Here is a 25,528-nt window from a genome sequence, read left to right on the forward strand (position 1 = left end):
AGAAAAGAGGGAAGAGGAAAGAAAAACATAAGAAGTGACGGAAAGAAAATTTACTGCCTGAATACGACTGTGATAGGCTTAGGAGACTTGGTGACATGGCGTAGCAGAGCCTGCATACACTGCCCGTCTCGAGGCTCATCATCTGAGCTGAAGATTTTCCTTTCGTACCTAGGTACCCAATTACGGCAATACTATCTGGGGCCGATCCGTTGCTTTACAACCTCAAATGGGTTTCCCAGAAATTTGTTGCATGACCTGACTATTACTGTGCTTTAGCATATTTGCGGTTCATATAAAAAAGCCATATGATATTAAGATGCTTACCTATGTACCTAGGTAGGTGCTGTCTATAAAGTAGGGGTATGAGGTAGTGTGTTGTGGGTGTTATGAGTGCTGTAATTATAGCCCTGGAAGGGTTTTAGTGATGTGTTGAAATGTCCTATAGGTGGTGGTGTTATAAAGTTCCAATGTATTCGAGATGAACTCGGGAGTGTTATAAATCTATTGTAGCCTTGTTATTATAGGGATCCTTAGTGCATAGCTCCCTGTAGTTATAGTGATATAATGCAATTTGCCAGCGTTTCGGCGGGCGCCGTAGGGACCTCAGGAGTGAGTAGCGTGCTGAGATTTGCTGTCATTATAATGAGTCTGGCGCCTACAACAGAAGCGACAGGTACATAGGAATAAGAGCCAGTGTTTGAACAGCCCCAAATCCGAAGTTAAACCCAAGCATTTACTTTATCCAAGGATCCAAAGACTTATATACGTTAACTCATTTTTATCATATCATTCATTCCATGCCCAAGTACGGGAATTCCAACTTCGACCCGCCAGCCACATTCGCTTTCAAATAACTCACAATTAAATCCTCAATACCCAGACCCTCTGCCACTTGGAGCCACTCATCCATACTAACTGTCTCGAACGTCCCACCATACAAAGATTCCATGTGTCTAGCGAGTTGACCAAACGGTACTTTCACTCCGCTACTATGGTGTCTGAACGAGACGGCGGGGTCTTTCGGTGCCGCTGACGCAATTGGGCCGTTTGCGATCTCACCTGCTAACGCGACCGCATCCTTGAAGTCGAAGAAACCCTCCGCGTGTGGGACGTCAGGAACCTTGCGGCTTAGTAACGAGAAGCGAACAACGGAGTTCATGGCGTCGTCGTGCGGAGCACGATCCCCGATGACTGAACACGGGCGGTGAATGGCGACGGGTAAACCCGTAGCGCGCGCCACCGCTTCGAGGAACCGTTCACTAGCCCATTTTGATGATGTGAAACCTTGCGACCCGTCTGTTGGCGGCGGATATTGCGCAACGGAAACAGGTGGGATTGCGAATTGGCCCGATTGTAGGATCACGCGCGCCGATGAGATGAAGTGTAGCGGGACGCGACGGGGGAGGGCCAGCGCTGTGAGGAATTGGGTTGAGATGACATTAGCGTGTCGCACAGATGAGTAGTTGTTCAAGCAATGGCCTTGCGCTCCCGCGTGGATAATCTGATCCGTCTTGGCTTGTAATTCATCCTGTTCTCTCCGCGTGAGCCCTAACCTAGGGCTGAGGAGGCTGCCTTCGTAAATGATGACCTTGTCGTCTAGCAGCACTTTGTGTTTCGCATCTGGTGCCACGGCGATGCAGTGGATTTCAGAGACATTATCGTCCTTGATTAGGTGTCGGAGGACCTCAGAACCTATGAAGCCTGTCGCACCGGTAAGCACGACGCTGCGTTTGTTCTGGCGGGGTCGAGGGGAAATATGTGTTTGTGCGGCCTCCAGTACATAGTCGGGAATCGAAGTTTCCGCGTCCCAATCGATTGCCTCCTCGACGAGTTGACTTCTTTGGTTACTTGTCAATTTGGCCATTCGCCTGAGCGTGCTGGCTTGGTAGAGATCCTGGAGCGGCATTTGCACACCCATCCTCTCTTTCAAGGCGTTTTGCAGCCGAGCTAATAGCAAAGAACTTCCACCTACGGTGAAGAAGTCAGTATCCGCACCAATATCAGCTGCTCCGGCTGCTTGGCCAAGGATGTCTCTCCAGATAAGCCTAAGTTCACCCTCAGGCACGGTTAGAGGGGTTTTCGAGCCCGAGTTGATGTTCCTTGCGGGTAATGGGAGAGCACAGAGGGCCTTCCTGTCGACTTTACCATTGGGCGTGAATGATAGACGATCAAGTGGTATGATCATCGAAGGGATCATGTATCTTGGTAGAGGTAGGTCAGCGCAGATTTTCTCAAGTTCGGCCTGTTCTAAAGGCTGCTCCCGCCGTGCGAAAACAACATGGGCGACAAGAAATCCGGGCTCGCCCCGAACAGTAACTACTGCATCGGCTAAGGAACCTTGTGCCGTTTGGAGGATAACGTTCGCCACTTCATTCAGCTCAATCCGTAAGCCACGGAGTTTGACCAGGGTATCGCCATCCATTCGACCTAAGAATACGACAGAACCATCTTCCTGGAGACAGCCCTTGTCGCCGGTCTTGTACATGACGCGCCATCCTCGCGCTTGGTCTTCTGGTGTCGCAAATGGATCAGTAACGAATTTTTCCGAGCTAAGTTTCTCGTCGAGATAGCCTTTCGCGACACCATGCCCCCCAACACATATCTCTCCTGGGAACCCAATTGGCAACGCTTCACCACCGTTTCCGACGATGTAGATAGAAACGTTTGGAATAGCCTTACCAACTGTTCCCGGCGCGCTATTGTCCTCTGAGTCCGGCTGCAGAGGTATTGTCTGGAACGTTGCCGCGCACGATATTTCCGTCGGACCGTAACAGTCAGTCAATACAAGTTCGGGTAGCTCGAGACGGCGAAGTTCGGAAAGAAGCCTATCCGTCACTGCCTCTCCCCCGGAGCAGGCGTACCTCCATGACTTACACTGCCCTAGGATTTCGGCTGCGTAAGTAGCGAGCATGGCGTATTCAGAGGGTGTGCAAATAGTCAATTCAACGGACTCGCGCAACATCAGTTGAGCAATCATGATAGGGTCTCCGCGGGCTTTTGCGGGGGCGACAACCAATGTCCCCGCGTTGGCGAACGCATTGAATGCCTGAGCGATAGCCATGTCGAAGCCGGTAGAGCTTTGCTGTAATACTGTGGTCCTTTCTAGACCGAGTCTTGCGCTCTTTGATGCTGCGTAGTTCAGAATGCCGGCTTGAGAAAGTCGTATGCCCTTGGGTGTGCCTGTTGAACCACTAGTGAACAGTAGGAAGCTGTCTATTGTCGCGTTTGCTGAAGAGGGTACCTCGCTCGCTATAGGTGTCACGTCGGATAAGTTAAGCATTGCTAGGCCATAGTTAGAGCTGGCATCCGCTGCCGCGACTGAAGTCGCGGGATGACAAATTATCAGCTGAGGTTTGCATGTGTCAATCATAGCATGATGCCTCGCAGCCGGTAAGCTTACGTCCAAAGGCACGTAGACAGCACCGAGATGTAGAATTGCTAGCATAGCTGCATATGTGTCGACGCTCGGTTCACAGAGCACTGCAATGCGACTCCCGTGACCCGCGCCGGAATTCTTCAAAGCCGCGACAACCCCGTTGACACGATGAGAGAGTTGGATATATGCCAGAGATTCCTTGTCGTCTTTGATGGCAACTGAGTCTGGAGAGGTCAAGCAAACATCACGAAATCTTTCGGTCACTGTCTCAGGCCATCTCCTTGGCATCATCCTTGGTCCTCGGCCAATATCCAGGGCTTTCTCGACTTGAATGTCTGTAAATGGCCGGCAATCTTGTATTTTGGTAGAATGGTCGAGCGAGAAGCTCTCCAGTAGGTGGACATATGCGTCTAAGATCGACTGGGTGGCTTCCCTCGAATACAAATCGTCATTTGACGACAGTTCGATGAAATTGCCACCATCTGCGGCTTGAGTGACGTTAAATGAGAGGTCATAAGGGTTCTTAGAATCAACATATTTGACCAGCTCCAGCTTGCAGTTGCCTAAACTTCCATGCAGTAGGTCGCCGATGCGATGGTTGAACGTAACTTGGAATAGGGGCGGGTAGACGGACGATCGCTCGACGCCAAGCCTTTCCAAAATTACTTCGATCGGGACCTGATTGTGGTTGAATCCATTCAGAACGGTTTTAGCTGTGCTTCGCACAAGTTCCTCGAATGTGTGTTCTCTGTTCACTTGGAACCGCATCGGCAATAGATTAGTGAAATGACCAACGGTCTCCGCACAGCTTCCGTCCTCTCCGCGACCGGCATCAGTCAAACCGATGCAGATATCGTCAAGTTCCAGGAAACGGGCAAGAAGTGCTTGCAATACGGCGAGATAAAACTGCATTGGAGTTGATCGGCATTCCTGGCTCGCCGTTCTGATATGCTGCACCGTAACGGCGTCGAGGTTTGTGTGGACGGTGTGGTTACCGTACGTGCCCCTTGACTTCCTACTCTTAGTCTTTGCGAAAGGTAAGAGTGGTAGCACGCCTGGGATCGAATCCAATTGTTGCGACCAATACGAAATATGTTTATCGAGTTGACCATCAGCGAGCGATTCATTCTGCAGGCGTGCGAAATCCAAATAGGATGTTGTAACTGGTCTTAAGGGGCTCATTTGATAGGCACGGTCCAAATCCCTCAGGAAGATGTGCCAGCTGCTACCATCCATTATGATATGATGGCATCCAATGACAAGAGAATGCGATTCGGGTGAATGAGTTATTAGTGTAGCATGGAAGGTATGCCCTGCTTCTAACGCCCAATTCCACCTCATGTAAGCTTGGAATATATGCTCCGCAGTAGGTTTGGAGTTTACGTGGGTGTAACGCTTTGTTTCACTATTGAGGGTAACGCCTTGCTTGAATTCAAGGCTTCCGGGCTCAGTGAAGAAACAAGTTCGGTAGGCTTCATGTCGATTAAGGGTCTTTTCCAAAGCTCGCTTGAACCTAGTGACATTGAGCAGTCCATTGATCGCATAGTGGGCTGTAACATTGAAGGTCGTGGGATCATCCAAGAAGTTTTGGAGGAAGTGTAAACTTGCCTGAGCGAATGAAACGCGCCCAGTTTGCTTGAAGTCTATAATTGATTGTGGTTTATCGTCTTGGGGTTCTGATGCTAGGGGAAGTTCAGACACAGATGAGGCTGAAGATAGAGGAGTATCCTGGATTTCGGGCGAACTCTGACTCGACTGAGAAAGAGATGGTGTACCCTTGCTAGAGTGTTGTGTGTTGGGGGTACTGGAACCTTGGGAATCACTTATGACAAACACAGGTGAGCCAGAATTGAAACTTGCGCTTTCTTCCTCAGGGACGCTTAATTCAACCTTGGGTGCGGTTCGGCTACCGACTATTACCTCGGCTTCGCTTGCCAGCCCTTTGCGTTGGATAAGATTCTGAGCAGCAATCGCACAAATCGAGAAAATTGAATCGGAACCTAGAATTTTAAGCAGCGGAACATCAGTGTGCATGTTCTGAATCAACCAGGTTCGTATCTCCACTCCAAGTAAAGAATCCAGCCCCAGATCAGACAGGGGTGCTTTAATATTGATCGACGCCCAAGGGATTTTCATCATGGACTCGATTTTTCGGCAAAAAAGCTCATAATACGCTTCTGCGGCTTCCGCAACAGTCTGTACACTCTCAAGCTTCTGCCGTAGCTGTTGCTCCGATGATGTCGACTGTGATGCTCCATCGGATGACACGCGCGAGAAAATCATATGCGAGAAGCGAGGGTTCGTATACCAATGCGGCCTTGTAGTAACGTCCGGGCCGTCAATAAAGGGTTGAATTCCCATCGTCACATCAGCGTGGGTGGATCCAGGACGGCCAGAAACCACACCTTGGAGAAACAGATGGTGAAATTCAGCCTCTGCCAAAGGTGTGTAGAATTGAGATCGGAGGTGCTCTTCAACATTGCTGCCATCCCTTTTGCTTCTCGCGACGTACCCGACATCAACAATCATGCCAATATTGATGACAGATGCTGCTTGGCCTCGTCGTCGCCGCTTTTCTACTAAGCTTGTCATGAACATGTTGGCAGCATGATAAATGGACTGGCCAGCATTTCCATATACACTTCCTAGAGAAGAGAATGCCATAAAGAACTCCAAGTCATCACTGGCAAATTCTTCGTCAAGGTATGCAGTGCCGTCCACCTTGGGTTTGAGCTGGTTTCGCACGTTGTCAGCCGTCGCATTGATGAAAAACGTATCTTCGAGGACGAGCGCGCCGTTAGCGACGCCTCCAATCTCAGGCATCGTTCTACGGAGCATAGATACTGTCTCGCGGACTTGTTCACGATCGGAGACGTCCATTTTGACAATTTGCACGTCAGCTCCATCTAAAGCCATGTCTCTCAACCAATCTGCATTAACGACGGGGTTCCGACTGGATAGCACCATATGACGGGCGCCACAGCTGACCATGAAGCGACATAAAGATTGCCCTAGTTCCCCAGCTAATCCAACCATGAAGTAGGTCTTATCCGGGGAGAAAATCCCACTTGATTCAAGGGGTGGTATTATCGCGTTGACAGGGCCAGCTCGTTTCCAATCCAAGACAACAGAAAGTCGCCGATGAGGTCCCAGTTCTCTGGACGCTTCCGTTATATCGCTTACGTTGATAACCAAGGGTTCACTATGGATTCTTGGTTTCAATTCAAACTCCGCTGATAGAGCCGTATGCTGACTTAACAACGAACCCGCATTGAACTTCCGAATTTTGCATCTTTTCGGAAGACAAGGAAGTATATTATCTATCGACACGTCGGTGAAAGTGAATACCATCGTCGTATCCTTTGGTATCAGCCGGCGAACTGTGCGCGCTTGGGCGTGAGGATGAATGTGGACCCATCTGCGACCCTCTTTCTCCGTTCTGGAAGATGAAGCAAATAGTACCTGACGATTGGTTGCCTTCGCGACATTTTCTATTGCCTCCGCGATACCATCTGTCGGCTCGTGGACTAACAGAGTACCGTTCGTTGGGCTATCAGCGAGTACATGAGCAGCAATTAGGGTAGAGCCAAGAAAGACTGGAGTGGTTACGTCAAAATTGGCCAGAGACAGTTTTAAGACTTCGTGTCTAGGCCTAGAAACAGTCGAGCAGTCTTTTTCGGAGAGAGTATAGGCTAATTCTCCGTTTGCCACGGCCCCGACGCTTAAGAAACAAGCAGATTCCCGGTGGCCTTCATGAAGCGCTACGGAATATGTAACGTCTAGTTCGACATAATTGTCTGGCTTTCCAGTAGACTGAACATCGTTCTTGATGAGGTTTAAGCGAGATCCAGAATGCAAGGCCTGTACTCTCTCCGAAGAGTCTATCGGCCGAATAATCTGACGCCGCTGTGCATTGAGACCTTCGTCAGCCGCGTCGTCCTGAACCACGCGTGGAATCAATGTTGTATCTCCTTGCATCGCAACCTCCGGTTCCTGGGCCCAAAGCATGTTATGGTCCAGGTACTTGTCCGAAGAAAGGAGTGCCATACGGAGAAGATATTGAGCGACAACCTCTGCATCCCAGGAAGATTCGACATCGAAATCCAGGGATTGAATATGCACATGTGGCAGCTCGAAAGATAATGCGCGACCTATCCCTATCATCATATTCGAGTATGGATCTTCCGCAAGGCGACCCGAAGTAATCCAGAGTGTGTTTCGTGCATTTCCCAATAATTCTTGTAAGTTTTCAAGATTGGTAGACTTTATCGGCTCGGAGAACATCGCCTTGTCCAGGTCTGTGAGGGATATGACACAGGTATCTGGTGTAACTTCAGATGGATTTAAATCATCAAGTGTGGTATACCTGATTACTTGAGAAACCCATCTTCGCAATATTCTTTCTATTCGCCCGGCAAACTTTGAGGCCGCTAGCGTCTGACCGCCCACAATGATAACAGGGGCTTCGGGAACAAGGTCCAAAGATGATAACGGGTCTTGCAGGGTCTTAAAGTCGTCATCCGTCGCCTGTGTCACAAACACCGAACAGTTATGTCGCGCCGTGTCGGGCATGTCGTACATGACGGAATCAACACCGGAGAAGCCAGTTTCTTGAAGGACATTGTGCCATTCCTTCGCAGAGACACCGGGGCAGGGGAAGCGGCCATCGTCAGTACCCAGCCACCAGCCTTCTAGACCGCCCATCAGGCCCGGTTCGCGAAGCATTGTGCCGGTTACTTCAACTGCGACGAGATAGCCGCCAGGGCGTAGTAATGATCGAACGTGTCGCATCGTTTGCGCAAGGTCACGGGTGGCGTGCAAAACGTTGGCTGCGATCACTACGTCGTAGGAACCTTCAGCGAACCCTTGTTCAGCAGCCCGGGTCTCGGCATTAAATGTCTTGAAGTTCATCTTGTGGGCGTGATCAGCGAACTTTTCGGCGGCTTTCTCGAAGAATCCGGCCGAGATATCAGTGTATGTATAAGTCGAGTAAGCCTCCCCGATGGTATCTAAAACGGTTCGCGTCGTCCCACCTGTACCGGCACCAACTTCAAAAAGGTTGCTTCTCGGGTACTTGTGGACAATCTTGCCCACGAAGTCAGCGACATAGTCGTTGCAGATACTAAAACCACGGCCTTCCATGTATAGTCGACCAAGCAAGTTGTCCTTCAGCATGTGCTCTAGCATACCCGTTTCACCGCGGAGAACACTTGGCAGGCCCTCGCCTACTGCTGTGAGAAGAGCAATGTCTACGCTATCAGGGTAGCGACGCGCAAATTGGTCGATTATTTCACGATCGTCATTGAGCCATTCTTTCCTTAGAACTGCGTGGCGCCCTTGGCGGATAGGCTCTACGAACTTTGGAACAGCGCGCAGAAGCTGATGGTGGTACCATTTGAAATTTTCGATCTCTTCAGGCTTCGTATCACGCGCTATTCTCTGTAAGAAGAACAGTGCCGTGCGCTCGACGGCATCGATGTACTCCAATTCTTCCTTTGTGATGCTGCGTGGTGGTGGGCTGGGTACGCCGTAAGCAGCATCAATATCCCAAATAGTCTTAGCGAAGAGTTTGCGATCGTCTGAGGGTTGAGGTTCTGCAATCGCCTTTAACACCAAACCATCTATCTGAACACCGGTGACGCCGGTAAGCCTGTTGCACATATTAATGTCTACTTCGCGAAGCTTGTTCGTGGAATTGGCGAGATGACTTTCAATCTCGATGCTTATTTCTCCCGCTTCTCCCTGATACCCCTGACTAGGGTCAATGAGGATACGCTTGATCCCGGCAGGGAGATAAGTGCTTCCTAAAGCCTTTTCCGCGACAGATATGAATGAGGCACAACCCGCTTGGAAGGCGACATCCAATACAGCAGGGTGTAGTATGTATTGTTCGTTCAGATCTCTTTTTTCCCAAGTGGCAGTCGCTTTAGAATGACCTAGAGCTCTATTCATAGAACGCAAAGTGCGGAAAACGCCATCATAGACGATATCAAGTCGAGACATGGTTTGATAGAATCTGTCGATATCAAGATATGGGAGTTCGATGTGAGATGCAGGACTTAGAGGCATGTTCTGACCAAGTCCTAAATGCAGAAGCAAGTGTCCGTCGCAAACTTTCATAAGGCTGCGCCCGTCATCACAGCTATGACACACGAACTCAGCTTCCAATATGGAGCCATGGTCGTGTCTGCTCTGGTTGTCCTTACTGCGAATGGTAAACACCATTTCCACCCCTGCACTGCCTTCATCCACTATCACAGCCCTAGCAATATTCATATCCCGAATCTCGATCATGCTGATCGTATCTTCTCGAACGAAATGGCGGGCTGCTTGGGCCGCTAAACTCACATACCCAGCGCCAGGGAATATGACTTGGCCCTGGAAAGTATGGCCTCGAATCCAAGGAAGATCTTCTAGGTCGATGACGTTCCGCCAAGTCATTTCAGAAGGCAGATCTTCACGAAGTCGACCGAGAAGGTCATGCGTACTGTGTGTTCCTAAGCGATAGTTGTGGGAGAGACGCGATTCTTGCCAATAAACTTCGTGATGGTCCCACGAGTAAGTAGGCAAGCCTTTGAGAATCTTACGTTGTGCTGGTAACCCAAAAGCCATTCGCCAGCCATCAAAAGATACATATGATGGGCCTAAGCGGCTCCATAAGAACCCGATTACACGAGACATAGACTCGACATCATTCTCTGCGCGGGCTAAGCAGCCGATATAAGGTAGTACTGAGCCAGTCGACGACTTAATTGTTTGGTTTGCCGGGCCTTTCAATGCTGCGTGCGCACCAACCTCCAGTGCCAAGTTGGGCGATCGATCGCCTAACACCGACAATTCGACTGCCTGGGAGAACAGGACCGGCTTCACCATATTATCAATCCAGTATTGACCCTTCAACGTAGACGTGAGTTTTGGCTCTCGAAGCATATCTTGGCCGTTTTCTAGTACGCTCGAATGCCATGAGCAATCTCCTTGCCGCGTTTGGATCTGGATATTCAGTCGGTCGAGATATCGCGCGTATGTGTCCGCGCTATGCAACATGTGGTGTGAGTGGTAGGCAGTGTCAACTTTTAGAAGCCTCGCGAAAACCTTGTCACCGTCTAGTTTTTCTTTGGCTTCGTGTATGGCATCTAGATCACCCGATAGGGTAACACTCGAAGGAGAATTACTAGCAGCGACTCCGATACGGTCAGAAAATATCGGTTCGGAGCAGAATGCGGTGGCAGCCTCCAACGACATACCAGCGGCCATCATACCACCTTTCTGACCCGTTGGCCCCTTTGCCAGGTGGGCAACGAAACCCCTATAGTACGCGATTGCAATAGCGTCCCTCACATTTAAAAGGCCGACCGCATAAGCCGCCCCTATTTCGCCGGATGAGTGACCGACAACCGCGTCGAATCTGACATTGCATGCATGTAAAAGATCAACAAGTGCGATTTGGATGGCCGTACACAAAGGTTGTGAAAATTGAGCTTCGGAAATGCGTGACCTGTCATCTTCCGCCATCAATTCCTCCAGTATCGACCACTCAGGGGCTTCAGGGATTGTTCCCAGTGCTTCTTCAGTTCTCTTAAGCGACTGGCGGAATAATTGGGAATGAGTAATTAGCTCTCGACCCATAGTGGCCCATTGCGCCCCCTAATAAACAATTAGCAATTTTCTAGAGTTCGTTACGCGACGAAATCAGGGACGAGCGTACTTGACCGGTAAAAACACCGAGGATTGTAAATGGCTTATCGGGATTTGTGGTAAGTGCTTGCACACCTAACGAATCTAGAGAATCCCCCGCGAGAACAATTTGGGTGCCAATGCCATCCAAAAGCCTTTCAAGACTGGATGAGGGGAAAGCTATCCGTACTGGAAACGCGGATCGCTTCGAGCGAAGCGTATAGCTTAGGGCGTCTAAATCCAGGCTTGGATTTTGCTTGATGTATGTTGAAGCTTCCCTGAGCCTACCAAGCAAGGCTGAGCGAGACTTCGCAGAAAATACGAAAGGCCCAAGAACGGCCCTCTCGCCTTCTTTGGCCTCTGGCGGTTCATATCTCTCCAGAATGGCGTGGGCATTTGTCCCTCCAAATCCGAAGCTATTGACACTGGCACGCAACGGCTGCCCGTTGGTTTCTGGCCAAGGTATCTTTGAAGTAGGAACATTAAGATTTGCGTAGAATGGTTCGATGGCGGGATTTAATTCTCGGAAATGCATATTCGGTGGTATAGTTTTGTGTTTCAGTGCCAGTGCCGCTTTGAGGACTCCTGCCAGTCCAGCACACCCCTCCAAATGACCTATAACGGTTTTGATTGAACCGCAATAAAGCGGATCACCAGCCTGAGGCCTTGACGAACCCGGGAAAAATGCCTCTTGAATGGCGCGGGCTTCGATGGGGTCGCCAGCCAAGGTACCTGTTCCATGGCATTCGAAGTACTGGCACCGGTCCACGACGGGATCTAGACCCGCTCTTTCATATGTTTTCCGGATAAGAGCAGCTTGTGCTGATGAGCTTGGCATTGTTATGCCGTTTGTTCGACCGTCAGAATTCACGCCCGTCTCCCTAATAATGCATTCGATATCATCGCCGTCCTGGATTGCCTTGCTAAGCGGCTTTAGGAGTACAGCAGCACAACCTTCTCCTCGAGCGTATCCATTCGCGCCCTTATCCCACATCCGAGAACGTGAATCAGGCGAAAGCATGTGCAACTTGGATTCTGCGATGTACATCCCCGGATCAAGAAGCAGCGTGGTTCCCGCTACAATAGCTTGAGAAGCCCCGCCATTCCTGAGACATTCGACCGCCTGGTGTAGCGCTACTAGTGAACTTGAGCACGCCGTATCAAGGGTAATAGATGGCCCCTTTAAATCGAAAAAGTACGAAATCCTATTCGATAAAATGCTCCGAGCAAGACTAGTCGCCGTGTATGTTGGTAACGTCTCCGGGTCGCGCATCTGAATGTCGTTGAAATCCGAAGTCATAACACCGACATACACACCAGTCGAGGAGCCTTCTACCGTATCTAACGGCTGTCCTGCAGCTTCGAGAGCTTCGAAGACTGTCTCCAGCAGAATGCGTTGTTGTGGGTCCATTCCGGTAGCTTCTTTGGGATTGATGCGAAAAAAGGCCGCATCGAAGAGACGACAATCTTCATCGAGTAGATATGACTTTTTGTTAACGTCCGTATAGCCATGCCGTTTCCCACCACCGTTGAAGAAGTTAGAAAAATTGAGTCTCTCAGGGGGGAACTCCTTGACCAAATCTCTCGGTTCCTCCAGCAGGTCCCAAAGCTTAGATGGCGAACTCGCAGAGCCTGGAAATCTGCAAGCAGATCCCACAATAGCTATTGGTTCAGGACTCATGTTGCATCGTATTGTTACAGAGGCTAAACGTATGAGAAGATTCCAGCGAGTATATTACAGAAATAAGAATGATTGAATACTTGGGAGTTAACTAGTACAGCAAGCAAGGAAAATTCCTAGCCACGTACTATGCTTCAAGAAGAACTTAGTCTCTCAAGTGGTAGAGACCAAGGCTTACTTGATACCAGTCTCACCATTATAACATGAAGTAAGAGTATATCCATAGAGCTGCAACAAGGGCAGCAGTCTACTTGACCAGCCTCCGGTATCTAGGTAGTTGCCTTTGAAGCGCGCCATCACGACGAAACCAGACCCTACAGCAAAAGCATCGATCTGCGAATGTTCACACGGAGTATAAGGATTTTGTGAAACACGGAACGAGACGGACTTCAGGACAATGATTGCCCTTTGGATTTTTCGCATGCTGACCCGAGCCCGGTGTGTTTTACAGACCTCGAGGGCCTGGAGCTAGTAGCCGACGGTCGGGGTGAACGGGAATGCGATGTACGCGTTCGAAATTCCCGTTTAGGAAGTATATTCCCGCACTTCTAGAATGACGCCAATGGATTACGGGGAATTTAAGCCATCTAAGGTTGTAAGTGAATATATCAAGATCCCTGATTGAATTAGAATGTCGAGCAATTCTCTAGTCGGAGATTTTAACCACTTGTAGTTGTAGGGTGAGAGAACGGAACGGTACTCTACGACGCCACGCCACCCTCGTCATTATCACCTAAAATCAGGGAAGAGTGGATAACTCGCCCAGCTAGCCGCTCGAACCTCCTCAGCCAAAGATAGACGATATAATTACCCAAACGTTACCTTGCCTCGTTGGTATATGTATTTTTAATTCATCCACAGGCTGTCTAACATAATTAAAACATGTGGAATAGTACTGGCTTACCTAGGTACTCAGAGAAGCACTTGATATACTGGGCGGTAAAATGGTTTATATACCTAGGTACTCAGGTACCTATACATAAACCGCATTCTGGACAGTAGATGCACTGTGTTAGTGCTCGGCTCGCGTTTTCGGCTTAATGAGACTGTATACCGAGCCGCTCGGCTTTAAATAAGATCACAGATACAGTATAAGGAATTAGGCAGGTAATTTGTTCAATGAAGGATGTTATTTTTGTCTATTCATTCTCTAACTATCGGTATTCAAAGGCAGGGCGCCTATATACCTAATACATTATCCCATGGAGGAATTTCTGATAACTCGTCTGTTTGAACGAAACTGGCGTGCACGTCCAGCATTTCCCAATCGATGATCTCATGGCTGTGGGTATGTGTCTGAAGCGTCGAATAACACATCTCGAGACTCCTTTTCAAGGCCATTTGTACCTCCAGCTCTTCGGATCTGCCCATCTGCTTCGCCTCAGCCTGGGCTAGGAGACATGACACAAACACATAATATTTAAAACCCCTATCGCAAGCCTTAAGTCGTGCGAGTCTCAATTCGAGGTACCTATCGATGGCCTTTCGCATTTCGTCATGTGTCGCAGCTGTAAATAACCAATCGTCTTGCATTTGACAAGTATTCACGAGCTCACTGCCCAAGTAGAGTGCAGCTTGGGTATATGTGTTGCAATATAAACCTGTCCCATATAAAGAGATGTGGTAGAAGTGATCGTTGGTCGACTCTACAGCCCCTGATAATAGAGCAACTGATGTGTCAAGGCATAGCTTGCGCGAAAAATGGTAGTGCGTACCATAATTCGACCTCGTCGCAAATGGATGATGAAGAGCCATGAAAAATCGTTTTACCAAGAGTTCAAACATCTTAGTTTGGAATACCGTGGGAGGTCGGCTGCTCATGCGATAATCCTCTATGATGGCGAAGCATTTGTCCGACGTAGCCGAAATCTCTGAGCCGAGGCCCAAGGCCTTTTCAAACGACTTCTCGGCTCGGAAATCATTGACAAACTTGACTATTTTCAACCGGATAGGCATCGTCATCATCAATAATATCTGGAAAGACGTCTGGGTCAACAAGTTTAACGGTTGGGGCATGCCAGCTGTTGTGTTTCCAGCAAAGGTTGAGTCGTCAATGTTTGATGGAGGCAGGCAGTCATAATCCCCACTGTTGATACACGGGATATGGCCGTAGTCCAAGCTAGATTGCACCTCCAGTTCTATAATTGCAGCCCATAGTCGTCGACGCGGTTCCACCTCTGAACACAGCACGACAGGTATTGGTTGGTTTTCGGGATCAATATGGAGGCCCATCTGCATGGCCATTCGAAGTAAGAATCCGCTAGATAGCCACGGTACATTACAACTGAACCGCCTTGTCTGGCGAGCTAGTAGTAGTAATGTGTGTATGCGGAGGTTGTCGAAGTCAGATCCTATTCTGGCTTGAGACGTACTTAACCGCGACAAGATATACGGAACCCACCGATCAATCATCGAATGGGTGACACCAGTCTCACTCGGACAGAAGGTAGAACCAATATACATGACGAGAAGAAGTGTTATGTCGAATACCTCGTTGTTGTATGTAGAATCGTCCCAAAAGACCTTATATTCTTCGTTAAATGAAGGAATATGCAATATCCCGAAGACCGTTTGGAATGTCCGAATATACGCCTGCACTAGACGCGTGGAAGCGGTTTTAGTGGGCACCAGATCTCGGACCGAGCCGATGGAAATGAGAGTATGGGCCACAAGAATCTCATTCGCTTTTATATTCCTACTCAACGATTTGCATTTCGCAAAGGTTATGTGGTCTGGTTCATTATACCTGCTCTCGTGGGTCTGGATCGCCGAACACACTTCGGGGGACTGGAAGTGATGAGAATTGACCTAGGTGACACCGGATTTTTGAGATAGACTTACGAGGTGAAGGAAGTTGAGCCAATGGCTCTCCCCATAGTATCTACTTTTATAGAATACACCAGACACGGGTGTATTCGTTAAGGGGATAGGATATGTATAAGGGGCCGGAGAGATACTTGGTACTATAATGTCTTCCAATATTGTTGTGGGATCCAGCCCAGGTTCCATCGGGAATACAGAAGCCGATTCAGATGCCTGGAGTGGCAGAGAGTATTTACTAGAAGCAGAAATACTCGGTGAACCGGAGGTGCCGCCACTGGACTCTTCCACCGAAGGGTCATATTTCGCGGGGGACTTGGGGCTCGCCATGGCACGAATAAGCTCTCGCCTTGGTGTTTGTTCGAAAACAGATACTTGAATTTCAGAAGCATCGAATGGGGCGGTAGTGGGTGTGCGTCTGCTGTCATAGACGTAGATACAGGTTTCGTTTGCCTTTGTGCACGATAAACAGGGCGTCTGACGGTCACACCTGCGTCAGTTTTTGGTTAGTACTGAGTCTGTTACCCAATGTGATCTGAAAGGCCCTACTTTATTTTCCTCTTGCGACAGTGCAAGCAAGCCAATGCCGGCCGCCGCTTGTTGCGTACAGGTTCGCCCAGTTTTGTGCATGATTCGAGTTCAGATACATTCATTGCGGATTATCAGATTGCCCGCACAGTTGGTATTAAGCGACTTGGTAGTAGTTGTGCTTTATTTAAGGTATCACTTGATATATTAAACAATCGGTAGCTATATATATTAATTGGGTGTATGTGAGCCATCACCCTGTGAGGGAATAACACGAGTCGGAACGACATACGTATCACCTAATTCCGAATGCAAGCCACGAAAATAAAAGGCATCTGCATACCTAGGTACCTACACACAGCAACAATATCTGAAAAGAAAAGGGGAGCAAAAAAAGTTACATGTATACTCAGGTATGGGTTAGGGGGAGGGGATTCGTCACGTCACCAACAACAGATTTGGGTCAAGAGTCACTGCCAATTAAGATCATACCAGATTGGTAGTCTTACAATGCAGAGCTGAGAAATACTCGCCGAATCCTAACCTGTCGATTAATGTGTCACTCGGAGTCAATGATAGGCTACCTTACCGATTTATGATCCTAGTAAAACAAGGTTACAGTTACCACGGTTAGTTAAAATTCTATTACCATGTTTGCAAAGAAAGACGGGAACGAAAGGGGGGAGTTGTCTCATAGAAACATCGTTCTATCTACTTGTCCAATAGACCCACCAAGCAAAAGGAATTAATAACTGAATTATACTACCATGAACAAACCATAAACGGGATGAGGTTTTATTTGTTGATGAAACCATTCCCGGAAATGCGGTGTAAGTGTGCTTAGTGCTCATCCCTATTCCTAATTGTATACAAGTTGCGTTTATGAGACGTTAACTTCAAGATAGTTTTCAACTGACTCCTAATTGCGAGATTTCCACCCAATTCACTGCTGTAAGATGCTTACTATCGTGTCAGACCAGAACTCACGCAATGAAGGATCATACGGGAAACAGATATAAGTTTAAGTTCTCCACGAATCCTTCGATGGCGCCAATGCCTCCAGCGTCTATTGGTGGCCAGCAACTCCGACCACGCCAAACAGAATCTCTCAGTATTGTGTAAGTATGTGTAACTATGAAATGTTCCGGGAACCAATCGTTAATGTTAAGCGAAATCATGCAGATGAAAATTTACAAGCAGGAATAATAGAGTCCGACAGGTACGTACATTTCTAAAATTGTCAGGAATAAGAATATCTACCTAGGTATCATTATGGGTCTGTGTTCTAATGCAAGGACAATCTAGGTACTAGTTAGACTTTGGCCAAAGGGTTCGGACCGCCGCGCCAAAATTTCAACACGGCGAACGTAAGACCCGAGGCAAGCGTACATACACCCGCATATATCCACGTGGAAGTCCAATCTAAATTGTCCGGGTTGCGCTGCAAAATCCCACCACCGCCGGGTCCTCCCGCTAGCACACCAAGACCGACTATGGCAAAGGCCATACCCACTCGAGTTCCAACTTTGGACTTATCCTTAGTCAAGGAGATAAAAAGAACTGGGGGGGTGGCGATGAATACCCCGGTTGTAAAACCTAAGAACGCGGCGATGACAATAAGTCCTGCGGAATTATGCACCGCCAAGAGGCAGAGTAGCAGAACTCCTGTCAAGAGGGCACCTAGACAAACAAAAGTTAGAACATATGCAAGTCATAGGCCAAGCAACTTACCGGGCATGACGACGTTCGTAGGGCCCAATTTATCTGTAAGCCAGTTCGGTACCGCTCGACCGAAGGCGGACGAGGCGTTCAAAATAGGGACGAGATACAGAGCTAAGCTTGAACCCATCCAGTTTCGAGCCTCGCCAAAGTAGGCAATATAGTAGAAAGCGGTATAGCAACCGATGTATCCGAGGAGGCAGGCAAGGATACAAAGCAAGTACGGACCGTCGGTAAATGCTGTCTTGTCGATGATGCTACGGACTCCTGCAGGTTTGATACGCATCTTGGAGAAAGATAGGGGAATAATTAGGGTAGCAAGTGAAACAAAGCCAATGACACGCGTAGTCCAGCCAAAGCCAACCTTGTCGATGAGATTAATGAAAATAACAGGGTAAATGACGCCGCCTAGAGAACTTCCAGTAGCAGCGATGCCAAGAGCCAACCCTAAATTCTTACTGAAATAAGGTTGCATGACGGCAAGGGAAGGCACAAATAAGCAACCACCTCCAATTCCAACGGCGAAGCCTTGGGCGAGTAATACCTGCCAATACTCATGGCAGAGTGACAGCATCATATGGCCGAAGACCACAAGAAAGCTGCCAACCAATAAGATGAGTCGTAAGTAACCCCGGTCATAGAAAGGGCCAGCTACTGCGCCAACGCCAAATATGAGAAAAGCTTGGATAGATCCAATCCAGGAAATATTGGATGAAGTCTGTTGGAACAGTCGGCCGGATTCGTAGTATGCCTGGTAATCACCAAACGTGATCGAGATACCTATTCTCAGCTGTCAGCATTCTCACGCCATATACAAATACGCTCATACCACATCTACGTACCCCAAGCATTAAAAATCAGAACCCAGCTAGCAAAAACCTGCAGCCAGGCACCGAAGCCCCCGTCAGGTGGTGGATTGGTTTTTACGGCAGAAGGAAGACCGCTACCGTTAACCTTTTCCGCGGCGCTAAAGTTCCCGTCAGGATTAACCCCCCGAGGCGCCATGACTGGGGATGATGATGTCGGCGAATGGTCTCGTTCTCGTTCTCGCTCTGTTTCTATGGTGGTGGTGGTGATAATTATTACTGTTAAGATAGCGGTTAGAAATGAAGGCAGTTGCGGCTCATTTAAAGAAAATTTAAATGAATAAAAATTGCGTATATCTCGGCATATATTAATAGGAAATTGTTTTGATTCAAGATTGTTGATTGCATTTTCGTCCTTTCCCCGGTTTTATCGGAATTAGTGTCGATGAATTTATTGGGGTCGCGCTCTTTCGCCCTTATTGTGTAACAATCCTATTTAAATGTTCAATACCTCGCGACTAAAACTCATTTGCATCCATAAAGGATCGTTTCATTCTATTAAGGTACTTGCATGACACCGACCCTCACTTACCTAGGTACTTAGGTACATATAGATACTCGACCATCTCGGAATAAGCTTCTAAGTTCATTTTATGCTTACATTCCACGTGTTGTACCTAGATATTCCAACCCTAAAACACTGGGTCTTCCCACTACCTACCCCACTCTTTCGCAACTAACTTTCTGGAGTACCCCGGTATTGACTTTCGCTCCGGACATTTTTTGCCGTTTTGGGAAACAGTACCCATTTTTACCCGCCTCGCACGGAGCCGCGCTCGCGCCCTAATCGCCTAATCCCGATATTGATCCCGGTACTTAAGCATCAGCCAGTACATTTCGAAATCGCGAGATCTCAGCGCGAGTCCGCAATTCTTAGCATCGTATCGCATCATATTTACTAGTCCAATCAACAACCCATGGTTTCCCACATTACTATTCGCGAGGCCAATACTCGCTTCTCTAACAGACAAAGGAATGATCCGGGACGAGTCTGCGTTTTTGCGGGCGCTACTAGTGGCATCGGGGCTAGCACTCTCGAACGCTTAACATGCGTCCTATCATCGCCAACTATTTACATCATAGGAAGGTCGGCGAAGCGTTTTGCCGCTCAACAGGCCAGACTCTACAGTCTCAATAGATCTTGCCGAATTGTGTTCCTCCAAGCCCAAGTTTCATTGCTTGCTGATGTCGATACTGTCTGCAAGAAGATTGCCAATCAAGAACGCGCGGTGGATTATCTGTTCATGAGTCCAGGCTTGATCCCAATAAATGGGCCGGAATGTGTGTTTACGCCTCCCGAAATCCTTTGTGCAACACGAATGAAGGCCTCCTTTCTAATTAGCTCAGACACTAAAGAAGGCCTTGAGATATGCTTTGCTATGTCCTACTATGCTAGGATGAGATTGATACATAACTTACTGCCTCTTCTCCGCCGATCATCGCAGCCGAGGATCCTAAGCGTATTGAACGGCGGCAAGGAAAAACAAATGCGAGATGACGACATTGGCTTGGAGAAACACTGGTCTTCACTGGCTGTTGTTGGCCACTCTTCCACCATGACAAGTCTGAGCTTCGATTACCTTGCAAAGCAAAATCCAAAGATGGTCTTCTTACATACGTATCCTGGCTGGGTTAAAACTGATAACTTTGCTAGGCTTGAAGCACCGCCATCTTCCGGAATATTGTGGGTGATATTCTTGCTACTTCTGCGTAGTCTTACTGGCATACTAGCATCCTTGTTTGGATTTTCGTCCGAGCAGTGCGCTGAGCGTCAAGTATTTTACTTGACAAGCGAAAGATATACTCCAGGCGCATGGCGTATTGACCACAATAGCGAAACGGCCGGGAAAAATCGTATGTTAGATAAATATAGACAACACGGTTGGCCAGAAAGGATCTGGGAACATACAGCGAGAGTCTTTGAAAAGACTTTGTTTGGAAGTAGGTAGAGCCAAGTACTTGTATGGGTACCCACTTTGCTGCAGGCATAGCACCCTGGTCTAGGTATCTACAAACAATCTTCAATCTACCTAGGTAAATTCGGCTTGGATATCCGATGTATTAGGTACCCCCCTGGATTAGGTACTTCGGTACCTAGGTCATCACTTTTTCATTGTCGATTGTGATAGTGATTAGGTGGGCATTAGTCCGGGACTTAAGTACTTAAGTACTTAGGCACCCTGAACAGGGTAAAGAAAAGCAAAATCATTCTCTTGACTATGGAGGCACAGATGTCTTAGACAACCTCTAAGTATGGAACCTATGAAACCTCTCAAATACCAACCTCCTTCAACTTAAGATATACCTGTTGCGGCCTACGAGTATTCTTGTCATGGGCCCCGAATCCCGACAACGAAGTAGGCGTTTCTTGCAGTTCAAAGCACCACACGATGAGCGTAATAATGATTTTCAATTCGAGAGAAGCGAGCTTAGTACCTGTTGTGACATGAAATAAATAAGTTAGAAAAAAACCTCACAATATGTATTAGCAATTTTTGCACTTACCAAAACATCCACGCAAGCCCGTCCCAAAAGCCATCACAGGCCCGGCGTAAGGATCAAACCGGATCTCACCACTACCTGCTTTCTCCTCAACGAGCCATCTTTCAGGCCAGAATTTTTGGATGGTAGATGGATTCCAGACTCCGTACTTGTCTTTGGCCTCGCGGCTGGTTGCTGTACGCGATGACTCGTCAATGTCAAACGGTCGCGTTTGGAAGCTGGGTCCGTTATTGAGGAGGAAGATGTCACTTCCTTTGGGAACCTTATGTCCTAGGATTGTGGTATCCCTGATTGCTACTCGCACAACGGCTGAACTAGTCGTGCCACACCGATGCGTCTCTTCGATAAATGCGTCCAAATACGGCACGTTTGCTTTGGCGATCTCTTCGGCAGACGGCATATCCCCTGCCCCCACGGCTCGCGTATGGGCTGATTTTAGCGCTGCACGGAGTTTTTGCTGCACATTTTGATTCGCTGTCAAGTACTTGACCGCCCAGCACAGCGTAGTAGACCCTGTCTCATGGCCCGCCTGTAGGAAGCCGAAAAGCTCATCTCGGATTGCTAATGTATCGTATTGGATGGCACGCTTCTCTTTATTCGCCATCTGCACTTCACGCTGCACCAAAAGGTCGACCGCACATTTGACTCGGTCATCCCGATCCGCGCCCTCGGCGAATTTCTCCCACGCCATTTTCAATCGTTCGTCAATCATCCTGTCCTTGTACGCTCTTGCCTTTCTTAAGGAAGGATGGAATTTCAGGGCAAAGGAAAGCGAAAATCTCGGCACGGGAGAGTTCATGGCGATTTCGACGCTGTCTACCAGAGTACGTATTGATGTAAATTCGTCGGGATCCCTAATTGCCGGAAAGATTGCAGGCTTGTCCATGTCAACAGAGAGGTTGATACTATCTGTTTTAGAAAGAATATCTGCTTGCGACACGACGGCCCCGATCTCAAATCCGAAGGTAGCTGTGAGAATGACGTCAACAGTGGCCCTGAAGATGTCGTTGTCTGCCTCGAATGCATGTCCTTGAGCCAAGCGTGCCCGCTCACGCCACAGCCTAAGAAGTCCCTGCGTGGCAGAGTGAATACCGGGACCAGCGACTTGGTAAAGGAAGAACGGAGACATGGTATCTCGGATAAGTTGGCGATTTGCTCGGAATTGGTCACCCGTTGGCATCCAAACATGATTTCCTGGGAGCAAAGGTTTGAAAATATCGCCTAGGAAATGAGCACGGTCGAAGTCGGTATTTCGATACGTCTGAATGTCCATAGCCTCGCGAAAATCGTTGACAATGACCCAAGGCTTCGCATAAGGACGCATGAACATCTGGATCACAGGGGAGTCTAGTTCGATAGCGAGCTTTCGAACATAACTCCATATCTCCATCGTTTCCGCCTTCCATGCGAGAACCTAATAATTCTTTTTTAGCTTGGAAACCCATTTCTTATCAAAGTTACAGTATCTTACATCCGGAACATCTCCAAGAATTCTTCCAGCGCTGGCTTTATTGTATGGTATTCCTGGAATTGGCTTTGGAAGCAGCACCCGACGTACACAGTAAAGGAGGGCCAGCACCAAACAAGCCGTGGCACCAGCTGTTGGGGAAAATAACGTTTGAATCGTAACAGCCATTGTTTTGACCATGATGTAGTAGACAATAAAATAGACAGAGCGTGAGATGTCCTGGATGCGATTATTCTTAGGGTGAGAGATCAAGCCAAGGAGAAAAATCAGGTTGCCCAGGAAGAATAGAAATGAGACACCAGTTGGCGTGAGACTCCCACAGGTTTACTTCTTTACGAAGTCATTCACAGAACTGCATGTAATGAAAATTATGAAAATTATGACGAAGTTAGTAGTCGTACGTTGAGTATGTCGGTACTCATCCGACTGACGCCTCAGACGCGAGTCTTCGGGGAATTGAGACCAGATACGGAAATCATACACCGTAGCCATCCCGATCCCGAGGCGCATGTCTGACGCAGACTCGCAATATCGGATTCGCCAATAGTTGCGGCATATGCCGACATTTAAATCGTGGCAATTTTAGTCCGTCCTAGAATGGACCCCGGTGTTAAGGCATATGGATAAACCCATAGGGGTTATTGAAAGTGCGAAATGTTTCAAGAAACGCGGCATGGGGCAGCTATCGTCAAAAGCCGGAGAATTGACTATCAGATGGATATGCGCCTATTCCCCCGTAAAATGAGAAAATATCTAGGTAGGTGCCGCAAGTTCCGTACGTAGTTGGCTACAGGCGAAGCCATATCAGGTTTCTTATTTTAATATACCGGGCGGTTCACGCAGTCAGCCCTCCAAGAAGCTCAGCTCGCTTTTTTTCTGTTAGAACCAAGATCATATTGTGTATTCCACTCTGGGATCATGGCGCTCGAATCATACCCCATCTCCGTTTACCTCCCTTTTTTTATCATTTTATACTTCGTAGGAAATTCATACATTAATTACCGCATATATGAACGTAAGCGCGCAGAGCTCGGGTGCGCGCCGCTCGAGCGATATCCCAATTGGGACCGCATCATGGGCCTAGACTATGTCTACGCCATGTTTCAAGCGCTAGCTGAGAATCGGTTTCTCGAGTTCAACCGCGAGACGTATGCAGCGCGTGGCTCGAAGAGCTGGACGGCCATCTTCATGGGCAACCGCATGGTCTACAGCTCTGAGCCCGAGAATATGAAGGCTTTGTCTACATCCCATCGTGACGCTTTCGCCGTTGAGCCGATTCGAGTTGGCAACGGTGCCATCACGCCTTTTCAGGGCCGCGGTGTTAGCTCTTCTGATGGACCCAAATGGCAATACTCGCGCGACTTGGTCAAGCCTTACTTTGACCGCGAGGGATTTTCCAACCTCGACCGCCTTAGGACACACGTAGACCGTCTGATTAGCAAGATTCCTACGGATGGGTCGATGGTAGACATGCAGCCCTTATTCAGGCGATGGGTGAGTAGAGTATCTTATCGTGATGGTTATGCGAGTGAGCTGATGATTCATCTCCCCAGTTGCTTGACACATCGACGGATTTTCTATTCGGCCGAACCGTAAACTCGCTCGACAACCCCGACCAGGATTGGCCATACAGAGACATGGTTACCGTTATGCGCGGGCTTCGGCTACGTCTCCAGCTGAGTTCGTTCGTGTTCCTCCACCGGGATAAGGAGTTTTTCGCAGCATGCAAGAGGATCCACGGTTTCCTAGACGCGTACATTGAAGAAGCATACAGACAGCTCCAGGTTGAAAAGGATACCGGGAAGTCGGCAACATACGAAAATGGGAAGCCTCGAGACGATTTCCTCTGGACAATCGCTCGCCATGTGCCCGACCCTCTCGAACTTCGTACGCAATTGACAGGCGTTTGGATCCCTTCCAACGAAACAACCTCCATACTCATGAGTAATACTATCTTCGCTCTAGCAAGACACCCAGAAGTGGTAAAGAAGCTGCGAAAAGAAATTCTTGACTACGGAGACAAGCCAGTGACATTTTCGGGCTTGAGGTCGCTAAATTATCTGAGATATGTCGTCAATGAGAGTAAGCACAAATCTTACGAGCAAGAATATGTCGCATAGTTGCTAATTAAATACAGCCCACCGACTTTACCCAGTTAGTCTCCAGACCGTGCGCGCGTGTGTTAGAGACACGACCCTCCCAACTGGTGGGGGTCCCAGCGGTAAGGACCCCATTTTCTGTGGCAAGGGGGACATCATGCACTGCAATCGCTTCCTCATGCACCGAGATCCTGATCTTTGGGGTCCTGATGCGGAAGAATTCCGCCCTGAACGGTGGGAGACAGCGCGCCCGATGTGGAATTTCGTGCCGTTTGGCGGCGGCCCACGGATTTGCCCTGCGCACGTTATGGTAGACACGGAGTGCAGCTACGCGGTATTTCGCATCCTACAGAACTTCAAGGCCATCGAAGCTAGGGACGATGAACCGTATACGGCTGTGATGAGAGTCGGACCGTCGAATAAGAATGGTGTTAAGGTTGCCTTTATTCCAGCGTAAATTGGACCCTAATCTGTTAAAAGGAATAGGGAACCTTTATCATAGTTGGGCTAGGAACCGGGGAGTGATCACGCATTGTGAATTGAAATAATTATCATGGTGATTCTGTATTGAATTACAGCTGTGAAATAAGCTACGGTGGCCACTAAATTAGAATCCTGTTGCCTAATGTCGTACGCTGAGTGGGTGTAAGGGATGCTGTATTTAGTGAGAATTACGTACTTAGGTACTGAGTACAGTTTATATGGCTGCCTTAGTTCGTGGCTGTCACCACCAACGACAGTGCTTAATAGTGCCCTTACTGTGAGGGGTAATACCTACAGAGCCATGCTAGGCCC

The 25,528-nt window shown here is 48.4% G+C and overlaps 6 protein-coding genes across 6 annotated transcripts; 2 read left to right on the forward strand and 4 right to left on the reverse strand.

The window, feature by feature from the left end:
- Window positions 1–442: 442 nt before the first annotated feature.
- On the reverse strand, window positions 443–12,818 carry F4822DRAFT_292214 (lovastatin nonaketide synthase). Its single transcript, XM_051455051.1, has 2 exons — window positions 11,082–12,818; window positions 443–11,020 (listed from the first exon to the last, which is right to left on the reverse strand). The coding sequence occupies exons 1-2, from the start codon at window positions 12,729–12,731 to the stop codon at window positions 791–793; spliced, it is 11,880 nt and encodes a 3,959-aa protein (XP_051313565.1). The 5' UTR covers window positions 12,732–12,818; the 3' UTR covers window positions 443–790.
- Window positions 12,819–13,841: 1,023 nt separating this feature from the next.
- On the reverse strand, window positions 13,842–16,204 carry F4822DRAFT_444351 (fungal-specific transcription factor domain-containing protein; the record flags this gene model as incomplete). The annotated part of the gene is made up of 3 exons (XM_051463220.1): window positions 13,842–15,518; window positions 15,573–16,041; window positions 16,101–16,204. The coding sequence occupies 3 exons, from the start codon at window positions 16,202–16,204 to the stop codon at window positions 13,911–13,913; spliced, it is 2,181 nt and encodes a 726-aa protein (XP_051313566.1). The 3' UTR covers window positions 13,842–13,910.
- A 1,056-nt stretch (window positions 16,205–17,260) lies between these two features.
- F4822DRAFT_407591 (MFS general substrate transporter) lies at window positions 17,261–19,036 on the reverse strand. Its single transcript, XM_051458511.1, has 3 exons — window positions 18,641–19,036; window positions 17,811–18,578; window positions 17,261–17,759 (listed from the first exon to the last, which is right to left on the reverse strand). Exons 1-3 carry the CDS (start codon window positions 18,801–18,803, stop codon window positions 17,392–17,394), a joined length of 1,299 nt encoding a protein of 432 aa, XP_051313567.1. The 5' UTR covers window positions 18,804–19,036; the 3' UTR covers window positions 17,261–17,391.
- Window positions 19,037–19,124: 88 nt separating this feature from the next.
- F4822DRAFT_407593 (uncharacterized protein) lies at window positions 19,125–20,853 on the forward strand. The gene is made up of 2 exons (XM_051458512.1): window positions 19,125–19,945; window positions 20,012–20,853. Exons 1-2 carry the CDS (start codon window positions 19,582–19,584, stop codon window positions 20,611–20,613), a joined length of 966 nt encoding a protein of 321 aa, XP_051313568.1. The 5' UTR covers window positions 19,125–19,581; the 3' UTR covers window positions 20,614–20,853.
- On the reverse strand, window positions 20,791–23,183 carry F4822DRAFT_292256 (cytochrome P450). Its single transcript, XM_051455052.1, has 3 exons — window positions 22,638–23,183; window positions 21,170–22,580; window positions 20,791–21,100 (listed from the first exon to the last, which is right to left on the reverse strand). Exons 1-3 carry the CDS (start codon window positions 22,812–22,814, stop codon window positions 20,937–20,939), a joined length of 1,752 nt encoding a protein of 583 aa, XP_051313569.1. The 5' UTR covers window positions 22,815–23,183; the 3' UTR covers window positions 20,791–20,936.
- Window positions 23,184–23,708: 525 nt separating this feature from the next.
- F4822DRAFT_444354 (cytochrome P450) lies at window positions 23,709–25,454 on the forward strand (the record flags this gene model as incomplete). Its single annotated transcript, XM_051463221.1, has 3 exons — window positions 23,709–24,128; window positions 24,188–24,716; window positions 24,772–25,454. 3 exons carry the CDS (start codon window positions 23,709–23,711, stop codon window positions 25,188–25,190), a joined length of 1,368 nt encoding a protein of 455 aa, XP_051313570.1. The 3' UTR covers window positions 25,191–25,454.
- Window positions 25,455–25,528: the final 74 nt, after the last annotated feature.

Source organism: Hypoxylon trugodes (assembly GCF_022578975.1).
Source record: "Hypoxylon trugodes strain CBS 135444 unplaced genomic scaffold F4822scaffold_6, whole genome shotgun sequence".
In the NCBI taxonomy this organism is placed as follows: domain Eukaryota; kingdom Fungi; phylum Ascomycota; class Sordariomycetes; order Xylariales; family Hypoxylaceae; genus Hypoxylon; species Hypoxylon trugodes.

Bases quoted from the DNA above. Each gene is read 5' to 3' on its own strand.
- F4822DRAFT_292214 (XM_051455051.1), bottom strand. From the start codon at position 12,731: ATGAGTCCTGAACCAATAGCTATTGTGGGATCTGCTTGCAGATTTCCA. The intron at 11,021-11,081 runs GTACGCTCGTCC...ATTGTTTATTAG, and splicing joins TCGGTGTTTTTACCGGTCAA to GGGGCGCAATGGGCCACTAT.
- F4822DRAFT_407591 (XM_051458511.1), bottom strand. From the start codon at position 18,803: ATGGCGCCTCGGGGGGTTAATCCTGACGGGAACTTTAGCGCCGCGGAA. The intron at 18,579-18,640 runs GTACGTAGATGT...AGCTGAGAATAG, and splicing joins TCTGATTTTTAATGCTTGGG to GTATCTCGATCACGTTTGGT. The intron at 17,760-17,810 runs GTAAGTTGCTTG...TTGTTTGTCTAG, and splicing joins TACGAACGTCGTCATGCCCG to GTGCCCTCTTGACAGGAGTT.
- F4822DRAFT_407593 (XM_051458512.1), top strand. From the start codon at position 19,582: ATGGTTTCCCACATTACTATTCGCGAGGCCAATACTCGCTTCTCTAAC. The intron at 19,946-20,011 runs GTGTGTTTACGC...TAATTAGCTCAG, and splicing joins CCCAATAAATGGGCCGGAAT to ACACTAAAGAAGGCCTTGAG.
- F4822DRAFT_292256 (XM_051455052.1), bottom strand. From the start codon at position 22,814: ATGGTCAAAACAATGGCTGTTACGATTCAAACGTTATTTTCCCCAACA. The intron at 22,581-22,637 runs GTAAGATACTGT...AAGAATTATTAG, and splicing joins TTCTTGGAGATGTTCCGGAT to GTTCTCGCATGGAAGGCGGA. The intron at 21,101-21,169 runs GTAAGTGCAAAA...ATGTCACAACAG, and splicing joins GGGCTTGCGTGGATGTTTTG to GTACTAAGCTCGCTTCTCTC.